Raw genomic sequence first — 12,313 nt, forward strand, 5'->3', positions numbered from 1 at the left:
GATTTTATTTTGCCTTATTTTAGCCGGCTAATAATATCAAATCATATAGTTGATATGTAAATTAACACGTTAAATGTGGTTTTTTATATTTTTCATAAATTAGCATGATTATATTGTGATTTATCCGGATACTTTACATATTGACTAATGTTTTGAGTTAAAATTACCTGCTATTGGATGTGGTTTTGATGGTTATGTCAATTCGTAAATGATAATATTTAAAATATAGTTATGTATGATTGAGCTAAGAATGGCTATGTTCCAATTTGTTCGTTTAACTCTTATAAAACAAAAAGATGGTAACCGGATGATAAAAGTGTGAGTCCATTAAAAAAAATTGGTTTCTATTATATTTATCCGGCTAACACTGTTTCTGATAATAAAAGGTTCTCTCAAAATTTACCATGTAATGTACAAACAAATCATGGTCGTCATTAACACTCCTCATTAAGTAAGCTTCAATCGAAATTTGACGATAACAATTAAAACTGAAAACAACAAAAAACTTTCGAATTTTAAAACATGACATACTACTACTCAAAAGGTATTTAATCCAGCTCTCAGCAAGAAGAGCGATCTGGTGAAGACTCATCTTTGAGATTTGAATATCTCTGACCATTCAGGTAACCAGTGGTGATAAGGAGAAACACAATCGGAGGCGGAACACGAGCTCGTGAGTATGGAACCTCTCGTGAGATATTCTCAGAGAAACTTCGACGGGACGACCCAACTGAGAAATGGGCAAACACCCTTGATGGAAACAAAGGAGATTTAGATGAAAGGGTAATGGAGATGAAGGGTAGGAGGATGAAGAGAGAGAGAGAGAGAAGAGAGAGAGAGAGAGAGAGAAGAGAGAGCGCTTAGAGAGATATAAGATAACTAGAGAGCTCGATAGATGATAGAGAGAGAGAGAATATCGAGCTTCTCTCTCTCTATCTCTCTATGTATATTATGATCTGTTTGAGCAGCTATCACTCTCTCGTTTCCATGCATTGTATTGGAGGCCATGGTCAAAGTATTCAGCAACTGTTCTGAGAAAATGATATTGAAATTGAAATTGAAAAACTTATAGTTTTTAAATTTATACATTTTTAAACTTTTTTTTTCTGGTATATTTATTATTAATCATGCAATTAATAAAATTTTAATTTTAATTTAAAAAAAAATATTTTTTCTATTTCTAAGAACTCCTTAATTGGAAATCACCATTAGACACAGTATTTTGACTAGAATCCTTAACTATTCAAACAAAAACAAATAAAAAAAAAAATTAATATAATAATGATAAGGACTCCAAGAAGGAATTCACCATTGCGGATGTTCTAATATATTATAGCCTATAAAAGCGGACAAGACCGAAGTATCAGTTTCATACACATCAGACAACTTCGAATCAAAAAGACAAACAGTCAAACAGATATGTCCGAACCATCTGAAGCCTCTGATCCTTGCGCTCTCATAGGCATCGTAAAGAATCCAGATGGCACCATCACTCGCGAACCCACCAGATTCCCCTGCGTCCCAGCCGAACCTGACCTCTCTCTCTCCAGTCATATCCAAAGACATCATCGTATATCAGACTTCACGTGGATGCGTCTCTACCTCCCCACCGCCGCACTACGTTTGCCTAAACAAAAACTCTCTCTCGTCGTCTACTACCACGGCGGAGGCTTCATCACCGGCAGCGTCGACTTCAAACTCTACGACGACTTCTGCAACCTCATGGCGCGCGTGCTCAACGTGGTCGTCGCGTCACCTTCGTACCGGCTAGCTCCCGAGCACAGACTCCCGGCGGCGTACCACGACGGAGCGGACGCTCTGACGTTTATTAGAAAGTCCGACGACGAGTGGATCAAATCTCACGTCTATCTCTTTAACGTGTTCCTCATGGGGACAGGCTCCGGTGGTAACTTGGCTTACAGTGTCGGACATAGAGTCGCAAATGTACTTGATCCGTTATTACGTATATGTGGATTGATCTTACACACCATCCGTTCTTCGGCGGGGAAGAGCGGTGCGAGTCCAAGATCAGACATGAGAACGATCGTGTTTTTCCGCCTGCTGTCGGAGACCTTTGTTGGGAGCTTTGTCTCCCTGTCGGAGAGAATAGGGACCATGCGTATTCGAATCCGACAATGGGAGATGGACTGGAGGTACTCGGAGCGTTGAAGTGGAAGGTGATGGTGTGTGGAGGAGGAGGAGATCCGATGATAGATAGGCAGAGAGATGTGGCGAAGCTGATGAAGGAGAAGGGAATTCATGTGGTGGAGTGTTTTACTGACGGCGATGTTCACGGTGCTGAGCTCGGTGATCCGTCCAAGAGTCAAACTCTGTTTGCTTCCATCAAAAGTTTCATTTCATCTACACCGTATCGTTTTTAAAAGACATCCATAAAATAAGGAGGCTTATACTAGAGGCCCATCCCCTAGCCCAATATTGTAGGCCCATTTAAGGATTACCTTTATGTATTGATTCGTGGAAAAATTATAAATAAGAAGCCCAAGAGGCTGGCTCTCTCTTTTGTTAGACATGTCTCGTTCTCTTGTAGAACATGGCATGGACATTTCTATACTTCAATGTTGTGAAAGGCCTGTTTAGTGATTTAAACGAGATCTGGTTTCAACTTTTAGAGAAGGCAAATTATACGCATAATTGTTGGATCTCTCCCATCATTATCGGTGTAGATTTTTAGCAAAGACGACATCAAATGAGTTAGTTGTCAATCTTCCGAAATAGATTTTAATTATAGTCATTAACGCTTTGCTATCTTTTTGTTTGCCTGATATTTGATTTGCCAATCTTCAAATTAGTTTTGAGCATTGAATTTTCTGCGAACTTCTCAACCAATGAAAGAGACGTGCCAACGACTTGTGTACCAGGAAAAGTCTCTTGTTCTCTTGTGTTAGTGCACAAAAAGAGAAAGCAAAGAGCACTACGTTTTCTCCGGTTGCAATGTCATTGTTTCCTGTAGTTAGTCTCATTCTTTCTCCACTTGAGTTTTGCATTACAATGTTTCATCAAGTAAACTGAGTTAAATCATTCACATCAAATGTAAAAATTATTTTAGTGTTAACGTAAAACTATGATCTGCTCTGTTATTACTTATTAGTTTGCATTTTAACAAAACAAAAACATTTTATTAAGTTTCAAAAAAAAACATTTTATTGACAGTAATTACCTTCAAAAAAGTTTTTTTTTGTCAGCCCAAATCCTATTTTTACAAATAATTACGAAAACAATGAATTCAATTAAGTAACTTTAGGATCCACTAAACAAAGTATTAGACTATTATCCAAGCTTTTCAAGATAAAATAAATTGAAATATTTAATTGCTATTTTCTTTTTTTATTGCCTATAAAATCGGAGAAGACTGAAGGATTCAGTTTCATACACAACACAAGACTTCGAATAATGTCCGAACCATCTCCAGTCTCTGATCCTTACGCTCACATAGGCATCGTAAAGAACCCAGATGGCTCCATCACTCGCGACCCCACCAGATTCCCGTACGCCTCAGCCACACCTGACCCCTCCCCGGTAAACACCGTCGTATCCAAAGACATCACCGTGAGCCACTCAAACTCCACGTGGATGCGTCTCTACGTCCCCGTTACCGCACTAAACGACGGCGTTTCGTCAAAAAAACTCCCTCTCGTCGTCTACTACCACGGCGGAGGCTTCGTCATCTGCAGCGTCGACTTCAAACCCTTCCACGACTTCTGCAACCGTATGGCGCGTGAGCTCAACGCGGTCGTCGCGTCGCCTTCGTACCGGCTAGCTCCGGAGCACAGACTCCCGGCGGCGTACGACGACGGAGTGGACGCTCTGAGGTTTATTAGAACCTCAGACGAGGAGTGGATCAAGTCTCACGCTGATCTCTCCAACGTGTTCCTCATGGGGACAAGCGCCGGTGGTAACTTGGCCTACAACGTCGGGCTCAGATCCGCCTTGGCGGACCTGAGTCCGTTATGTATCCGTGGACTGGTCTTGCACCATCCGTTCTTCGGCGGCGAGGAGCGGTGCGAGTCCGAGATCAGACTTGAGCACGATCAGGTTTTTCCGCCTACTGCCGGAGACGTTTGCTGGGAGCTTTGTCTCCCTGTCGGAGCTAACCGGGATCATGAGTATTCTAATCTGACGGTGGGAGATGGACCGGTGAATATGGAGATGATCGGACGGTTGGGGTGGAAGGTGGTGGTGAGTGGAGGAGGAGGAGATCCGATGATAGATAGGCAGAGAGATGTGGCGAAGTTGATGAAGGAGAAGGGAGTTCATGTGGTGGAGCGTTTTACCGACGGCGATGTTCACGGTGCTGAGCTCGGTGATCCGACCAAGAGTACAACTCTGTTTGCTTCCATCAGAAATCTCATTTACTCTTAGAGGCCAGCCCAATATGTTAGGCCCATTTAAAGGTTACCTTAATGTATTGGTTTGTGGAAAAGTTATAAATAAGAAAAATATTAGAAATCTCTGGTTTTCTCTTGTGGAACTTGGCATCGACATTTCTATTCTCCAATGTTGTGGGAAGGCCTATTTAGTGGTCTGAACTCTGAATAAAGGGTTTATTAATGGTTTTACTTAGTTGATCGTCTTAGAGAAGACAAGTATACAGATTAATAGAGAAAGATTTGTAATGATTATTCAGCATAATACAAAGAGTATTGTTAAGCATGAATTTCATAAAACGATTTAGAGTAATACAGTTATATTTAATTCTCATAAAGTATGTAAATTCTTATAATTTTTGTAATTTTTCTTATCATTTATAATAATATGATTGTACTCCAATGTTCCACACTTGGACGAACAAGGGCGCAAATGGATGCTCCTTTGGAGACCACTTACTTGTATAATGAGTTTATAAGTTATTTGAAGGGTTTTGAAAACAGATTGTATTCTCTCTTTTATACAGCCAGATTGTATTCTCTTGTTAATTGTGTAAGTATTAAAATTATAAAATAATATTACAAATGATCTCCTCAGACTATATGATTATAAATATATAAACGTAATGTATTATATTTAAGGAGTTGTTAAGGAGTTGCGTAAACTTCAAAAGCGAGAACAAGTGCAAAGAAGATTTGGTCGCGGTGGTGGCCAAGGCGGAAGTCGGTTAGGTCGTGGAGGAGGTGGGGGTAGATTTGGTGGCGGTGGTGGTGGTGACAGAGGCCACCGATGAACACAACTCTATAGTTTCACTACTATTACTGCTTTCTTGCTGTGGATAAATCTGTTATTTGTTTTCTTGTTTTCTTCTTTTGAACAACTCAAGGGACTCTTTTGTTTTTTCCACTAATTTGTGTAATATAATGATGATAAAATTATGAATTCATCAGCTACACTTTCTTCGTAGTGAATGATTTCATATGGTATAATTATAGTTAAATTGCTCTCCATTTCAACTGTTGGTAAAATGGTAACCTGATCAGCAGAATGCTTGTGGAATTGATGTGATCTGTGTGAACATAATGTATCTTGCAAGTTTGGACTAGTCAATGAAGGACAAAAGTTACCTACCGTTTATGTATTCTTGCAAATTCTCCATTCTTTTTAGTCCTCTTCGGAACTACGGTAGGCGCTACTCTAACTCGAACTAACCCCATACCTAGCGAATTACCGAAATATCAGTAATATTCGAAGATTACGTGGGGTCTAATTTTAAATACAATTTAATATATTTATAATATATTTAGATAATTTTAAATATGATGACACATATTCTTAGACATAATTATATAATTTATATATATAAATTTAAACAACTTCTTTTTAATTAGTCGAATATCTAGATTATGGTGTGTTTGGTACGAAAAAATTCTTAAATGAAGTAATTATGTGTTTGTTTTGAGTTTGATAGATAATTATAATTATTTAGTAATGAATCATTACAAAAAATCTGTCAATAATGATTAAAAATAATTAACCGTGTTTCAACTTTATATAGACGGAAAAAAAATTAGGCGGTCTAGGCGGAATTAGGCGGAAATTAAGCGGTCAACGCAGAAATTAGACGGTGTTACGTGGGTCAACGCGTATCAACGCCTAGCTACACTGATTTGGGCATATTCACCGCGGTCAAACTCCGAACAACTACTAAACGACCGCGTTTTTGAACAGGGCTTTTTAGTATAGCCGGTAATTCTTCTGTGTGCTTGAATTTAAACACAATTCTATATATAAGCGTAAATTTTTTTTTTTTATCAAAATGCGTAAACTCTTATATATATGCGCAAATCTAAGGGTAGATTAAGGCTTTCTTATATTTGCCTGATATATGATTTTTCCAAACTTCAATTAGTTTTGTGCATTGAATTTTTCTGCGACTTCTCAACCAATGAAAGAGACTTTGTGAACCCATAAAATGTCTCTTGTTTTAGTGCACAAAAAAAAGAAAGCACAGAGGACTAAGTCATTGTCGTTGGTTAGTCTCATTCTTTCTCCAATTCAGTTACATTACAATATTTCCATCAAGTAAGTTGTGCTAAATCATTAACATTAGTCTCATCTTTCTCCAATTCAGTAACATTACAATATTTCATCAAGTAAATTGTGTTAAATCATTCACATTAGTCTCATTCTCTCTCCATTTCAGCTACATTACAGTAAGAAAATTGTGTTAAATAATTCACATCAAATATATAAATGATAACAGTGTTAATTAACGTAAAACTATGATATGTTCTGTTGTTGTTAGTTTGCATTTTAACAAAATGTAAACATTTTTTTACTGTAATTAACCTTCAAAAGAGTTCTTTCTCAACACAAATCCAATTTTATAGTAGTTACGACACCAAAGAATTCAGTTAGGAGGTAACTTTTTCGGATCCAACAAAGTACTTTGTTTAGACTATTATTCAAGCTTTTCAAGCAAAAAGTCAAATTTTACACCGTAATTCAATAAAAATTATACACATATTCAAGCTTTTCATGAATAAAATAATATTCAAATAATTTAATTACTAATAATATTATAGCCTATAAAAGCAGACAAGAATGAGGTATCATTAACTCCGGTCTCTTACCCGATGTTCTTAACTCATGATTTGATACTTTTTTAATTTTTTGTTTTTTTTTATATTTTTCGGCTAAAAGACGACTTTTATATCTCTTATTCAAAAGACGATTCTTAACTTTTCTTAGCTAAAATCTAAGAAAAAAAAAAATCGTGTCTTAGCCGAAACTAAGAACCCCAGTTAATAAACCGGGGTTAAAGATGGTCTAGTATCAGTTTCATACACAACAGAAGACTTCGAATCCAAAAGACATCAGATATGTCCGAACCATCTCCTGATCCTTGCCCTCTCATAGGCATCGTTAAGAATCCAAATGGCTCCATCACTCGCGACTCTACCAGATTCCCACGCGTCCCCGCCACACCTGTTCCGTCTCCGCAAAACCCCTTCGTCGTAACCAAAGACATCACCGTACGCCATTCAAACTCCACGTGGATGCGTCTCTACGTCCCCACTACCGCACTAGGTTCATCTCAGAACCCCCTCTCGTTGTCTTTTACCACGGCGGAGGTTTCATTGTCTGCAGCGTCGACTTCACACACTCTACGACGACTTCTGCAACCTCATGGCGCGTGAGCTCAACGTGGTCGTCGCGTCCCCTTCGTACCGTCTAGCTCCCGAGCACAGACTCCCGGCGGCTTACGTCGACGGACTCGACGCTCTGAGGTTTATTAGAATGTCCGAAGACGAGTGGATCAAATCTCACGTCGATCTCTCCAACGCGTACCTCATGGGGACAAGTACCGGGGTAACTTGGCTTACAACGTTCGCGGATTATTGTGGATTGATCTTACACCATGTTAGATTTGAGTTTAATTATGGGTTTCCAATGATTTATCCCTTTATATATTTTTAATGTCCCTTAGAATTTCTTATGTTGGATATATATCCCTAATACACCATCTGTTTGCGGCCAAGAGCGGTGCGAGTGGGAGATCAGACACGAGAACACGATCATGTTTTTCCGCCTACTGTCGGAGACCTTTGCTGGGAGCTTTGTCTCCCTGTGGGAGCTAACCGGGATCACGAGTATTCGAATCAGACGGTGGGAGATGGATCACGGGATCATGAGGAAAAATCCAACGGTTGGGATGGAAGGTGATGGTGTGTGGAGGAGGAGATCCGATGGTAGATAGGCAGAGAGGTGTGGCGAATTTGTTTAAGGAGAAGGGAGTTGATGTGGTGGAGCGTTTCACCGACGACGGTGTTTACGGTGCTGCCGAGCTCGGTGCCGTCCAAGAGCCAAGCTCTGCTTGCTTCCATCAGAAATTTGATTTCCTCCCCTGCACCGTTACATTTTTCTTTAAAATCCATACCATTAAGAAGGCCAAATTGCTGATGACCCTTAAGATTGAAGTGTTTAGACCAGCTCAATAACCCATTGATATATTACCTTCATGTATTGGTTTGTGTAAGATTATATAAATATGATTAATAGTGGAGGCTCTCTCTTGTCTTACACATCTCTTGCTTTCTCTTTTGACATCTCAGAGTCTTATATTGGATGTATACATCTTAGAGTCAGCCCTGCATGGACATTATGTTCCATTAATGTTCCACCTTTTGACGCATTAGGGCATACAGATGCTTCTTTGGAGACCATTTACCTGTATAGTGAGCTATAGGAAGCTAATTGAAGGGTTTTGAATATAAGATGGTATTCTCTTATTAGTTGTGTAAGGATTAAAATCATAAGATAATATTACAAATCATTAACTCGCAATTTATTGAAGAATTTTACAGATTTGATGATGAAAATACAAACATAAAATATTATATTGTTTTGGTTAAAGAACATATAAGATAATGTTATTTGCAGTGCTTCTCTGGCAAACCGATGACTAAATCAGTTTCTACTTCCAAATTAAGATCTATGACTCTGAATTTCTCTTGTTGATCAGTCGACCCTCTCCATGGTTCTAAAACAGTCTGTTCATAACATAGATTGCATTGGAGTCAACCACACAAAGATAGCATCATATATAATTTTTTTCTACATTTGAATAAATTGTAAGCAAAACTAGGTGAAAAAATCTCACTTTTGTTTTTGAAATGGGCTATATATATATATATAATATGAATCGGAAAGAGAGATGAATTACCTTTTGATGTAACCGGACGTTCTCTTCTAACAATTGTTTCTCCTGAAACGAAGCCATGTTATCTCACATTTATAGAGAATGCTAATAAGCAAAACTATTAACATATATAACATATTGCATTGCACCTTTGCTTTTAGCTTCTCCAATTGCTCCCTGACAATTGCGCCTATAACCATTCCAACTATTTTCATTACCATGATAAAAACACTAATACAGAAATTACACACAAGTCTGGAACGATGTTGATAAAGTTATTGACATATGTCGCTAAATCACCGCAAAAAATTCCGTGTCCAAGTTGTTATTTGTAAATGAGGTTAATAACTCATAGCTACACGGTTGAGATGGGAAATTATTAATTTCAACATGCATGTATATATATATATATTTGCATTGTGGCATCATCATTCATATATACCAATATATATTGATGAAAACATACCTTTTTTGCTCGGACCTTGGCCAAACTTCTTTGGAGTTGACTATCAATTTCTTGAAGCTCTTCTAGAGAACACGAAGCAAGTTCTTGACCCAGTAGCTTCCTATACACACGCAAAAGAGAGTGTATGATTGCATAATTTTGTTAAAACTCTATTAACGTAAATTAATGCTAATAGCATTACAAGTGAAAATAAACAATCAAAAAGGTGGCAACATAAGGAAAAACAAAGGCTAAGACATGATACCGCTTGTGAAATTCAAGGAGTTCAATCTTTGTGATCATGTGGCTTGCTTCTTCCTTTAATCGCTACATAACGCCAACAGCATGAAACCATAGGACGCAATAGAAGTAAAACAACATCAATATATAATTTTTTTTAATTTACGGCCAATATAAACTGTTTTAACAGTTAGATCAGCGTTTTGATGTTAAAAAAAACTGTTGAACAATCTTTGTCCCATCGATTCTGTATATGTACACACTGTTGAACATATCTACATTGTACAAACTGCTGACATATCACAAGATTTGGTTTTGGTAGGGCATGAGAAAAAAATCAATATCATTAAACCATGTAAATATCTATGACATAATATAGACCAAAATAGTTTGGTAACAAACCTGGACGTAAATTTCTGAGTCATGGTTGTTGGTTTCATGATCTTTTGTGTACTTGCGGTAACGTTCGATCGTCTTCCACATGCTGATGATCAAACATAGACAAATTATAGAATCCACAGATCTATATATCTCGCTTAAAAAAGATATGTAATTAAATCTGAGGTTTAAATATAAGACGTGCATCTTCTAGCAACAAAATATTAAAATGTAGTTTATTTGATTTTTAAGTAAAGATTCACCTCCAGATCTCTCAAAGTTGTACGTACTACAATGTCTTTTGACTGCTGGTTAATAGCATCTATATAGCTAACTATAAACCCATCCCATTCGAATTCATCATCATGCCTTTTCTTATAATGTCTAAATCGATGAACTCCTTTTTGCAATTTTGGCCAAAATCAAATAATTGAATCTAGAATCTCTAATCTATATGAAAAACTATAATTGACAACATCTGCTAGCATAGAGAAAAACAACCACGTTTAACGTTATACATCTACTTGGATATATTACAGCACAAAGCTTTGATTGGTTTCTTCTTAGATGTAATAATTAGTATTAGTCCAAGAAATACATGATATATATATATATATATATATAGACAGGGGAAATCTATGTATAAACTGCACATCCGAATCAAATGAAAAGAGCACACATAATTAAGTCATATGGCTACAAGTGGAGCCCAAATAAAGATACAACGAAACCAAAACTATAGTACGCAACCTAATAGGGGCAAGAAAAAAAATAAACATATTTATAATTTTATATTATCAATATATATATGGATGGGTAAAAAATTGTACAAGTTGGTACGGATATCACACTAAATAACCATCTAAATTATAGTCTTAATCCATTAGAGCTAGTTCCAATGTTGTTTTATGTTCATAATTTCAATAAAATTTTGGAAACCCTAGACATACACACTATAGTTAATTAGACAAAAAAAAGTTCAGGTAGATCAGAAAATGTGAGTTTGTATATATTTCTCAATAAGTGACTATTATATAAATATAGAAAATGAAATCATATTATTATAGGAAGAGAGAAGAAGTAAATCTTTAGGCTTCAGACAAGGATCGAATCTCATCAAGTAACAAATCTAAGATAGTAGCTTTATTCAATTACGATTCAGAAAAATTCAGACCAGACACATAACCTAAAAAGCCTAATTAACCAAATAAAAAGTACAGAAATAGTAAAAGAAAGTAAATTCAAGGATAAAGAAGACATACTCAGAGTTGAAAATTCGTAAAGCCTTCCTCTCTGAGAGAAAACAATGAGAGAAACTTGAGCATCACAGAGTACTGAGAGCTCATAAGCTTTCTTCAGCAAACCATTTCTTCTTTTTGAGAAAGTCACTTGTCTACTCGTCGCGTTTTCTATTTTCTTCATCTCTATCTTTCCCTCTCACCATTTTTCTTCTTTTGACTTTTTTTCTTCTTTTTATTCCTGGCAAAGATCGGTAAAAAAGATTGGAACCTTAAACCAGCCAATGACCAGTTAACATAACCAGAGTCATAAAAGAGAGAGAAGGATCTCACCGAAGAGAGAGAAAGATCAAGTGTCGGCAGAGAAAATGAAGAAGAGATAAGCTAATATATAGTGAAGAAAATTTTAATTTAAGACTAAGATATCTCAGGAAATGGTAAATTTTAAAGATACGTGGATAAATTAAAGGAAGACATCAAAGTTGAGGAGGAGAAGCAAGAGCTGAAACTCAACAAAAATGGAAAGAGAAAAAGGAAAACTGGGAACTTTTAGGAACCCTAGAATGATTTGTGAGGAAAGGAAAGGGCAAATTTCTCAATGTTTTACTAATTTCTTTTGGTATGGGTCACAATGAAATAATGTTATTTTCATTTCTTTTTATTTTTGATAATAATAAATTGTCAATTATGTATAGAATATTTCGATTTTCTGTCCATATCTTCTCCTCACCACATAGTCGAATAATTAGATGCCAATAAAGAAGAAACAGGATAATTCTTGTTTTCTTTCATCGGTCTGAAAAAACAACCAGATTTTCTTTAAAATAATTCATATATTTGTTGTGAGGGAATAACACTTATTGTTGTGCACCAATTATAGTATTTCAACTTTTGATAAAACATTGAGAAAGACGATTGAGG

General features: G+C 36.7%; 2 protein-coding genes and 2 pseudogenes across 3 annotated transcripts; 3 read left to right on the forward strand and 1 right to left on the reverse strand.

Moving 5' to 3' along the window:
- Positions 1 to 1,335: 1,335 nt before the first annotated feature.
- Positions 1,336 to 2,425, forward strand: LOC125593988 (annotated as a pseudogene).
- Positions 2,426 to 3,346: 921 nt separating this feature from the next.
- Positions 3,347 to 4,465, forward strand: LOC125593990 (probable carboxylesterase 120). Its single transcript, XM_048770326.1, has one exon. The coding sequence runs from the start codon at positions 3,412 to 3,414 to the stop codon at positions 4,378 to 4,380; it is 969 nt and encodes a 322-aa protein (XP_048626283.1). The 5' UTR covers positions 3,347 to 3,411; the 3' UTR covers positions 4,381 to 4,465.
- A 2,743-nt stretch (positions 4,466 to 7,208) lies between these two features.
- LOC125593989 lies at positions 7,209 to 8,149 on the forward strand (annotated as a pseudogene).
- A 545-nt stretch (positions 8,150 to 8,694) lies between these two features.
- Positions 8,695 to 10,628, reverse strand: LOC125593991 (MADS-box protein AGL42-like). 2 transcript variants are annotated; one of them, XR_007329718.1, is made up of 6 exons: positions 10,179 to 10,628; positions 9,802 to 9,863; positions 9,558 to 9,657; positions 9,241 to 9,281; positions 9,116 to 9,157; positions 8,695 to 8,942 (listed from the first exon to the last, which is right to left on the reverse strand). XR_007329718.1 is itself a non-coding variant. In XM_048770327.1 (6 exons), the coding sequence occupies exons 1-6, from the start codon at positions 10,359 to 10,361 to the stop codon at positions 8,823 to 8,825; spliced, it is 552 nt and encodes a 183-aa protein (XP_048626284.1). In that variant the 5' UTR covers positions 10,362 to 10,620; the 3' UTR covers positions 8,695 to 8,822. The 2 variants fall into 2 exon arrangements, 1 of the variants encoding a protein (XP_048626284.1); XM_048770327.1 differs by having other exon boundaries at positions 9,554 to 9,657; positions 10,179 to 10,620.
- Positions 10,629 to 12,313: the final 1,685 nt, after the last annotated feature.

Source organism: Brassica napus (assembly GCF_020379485.1).
Source record: "Brassica napus cultivar Da-Ae chromosome A2 unlocalized genomic scaffold, Da-Ae chrA02_Random_20, whole genome shotgun sequence".
Lineage (NCBI taxonomy): Eukaryota > Viridiplantae > Streptophyta > Magnoliopsida > Brassicales > Brassicaceae > Brassica > Brassica napus.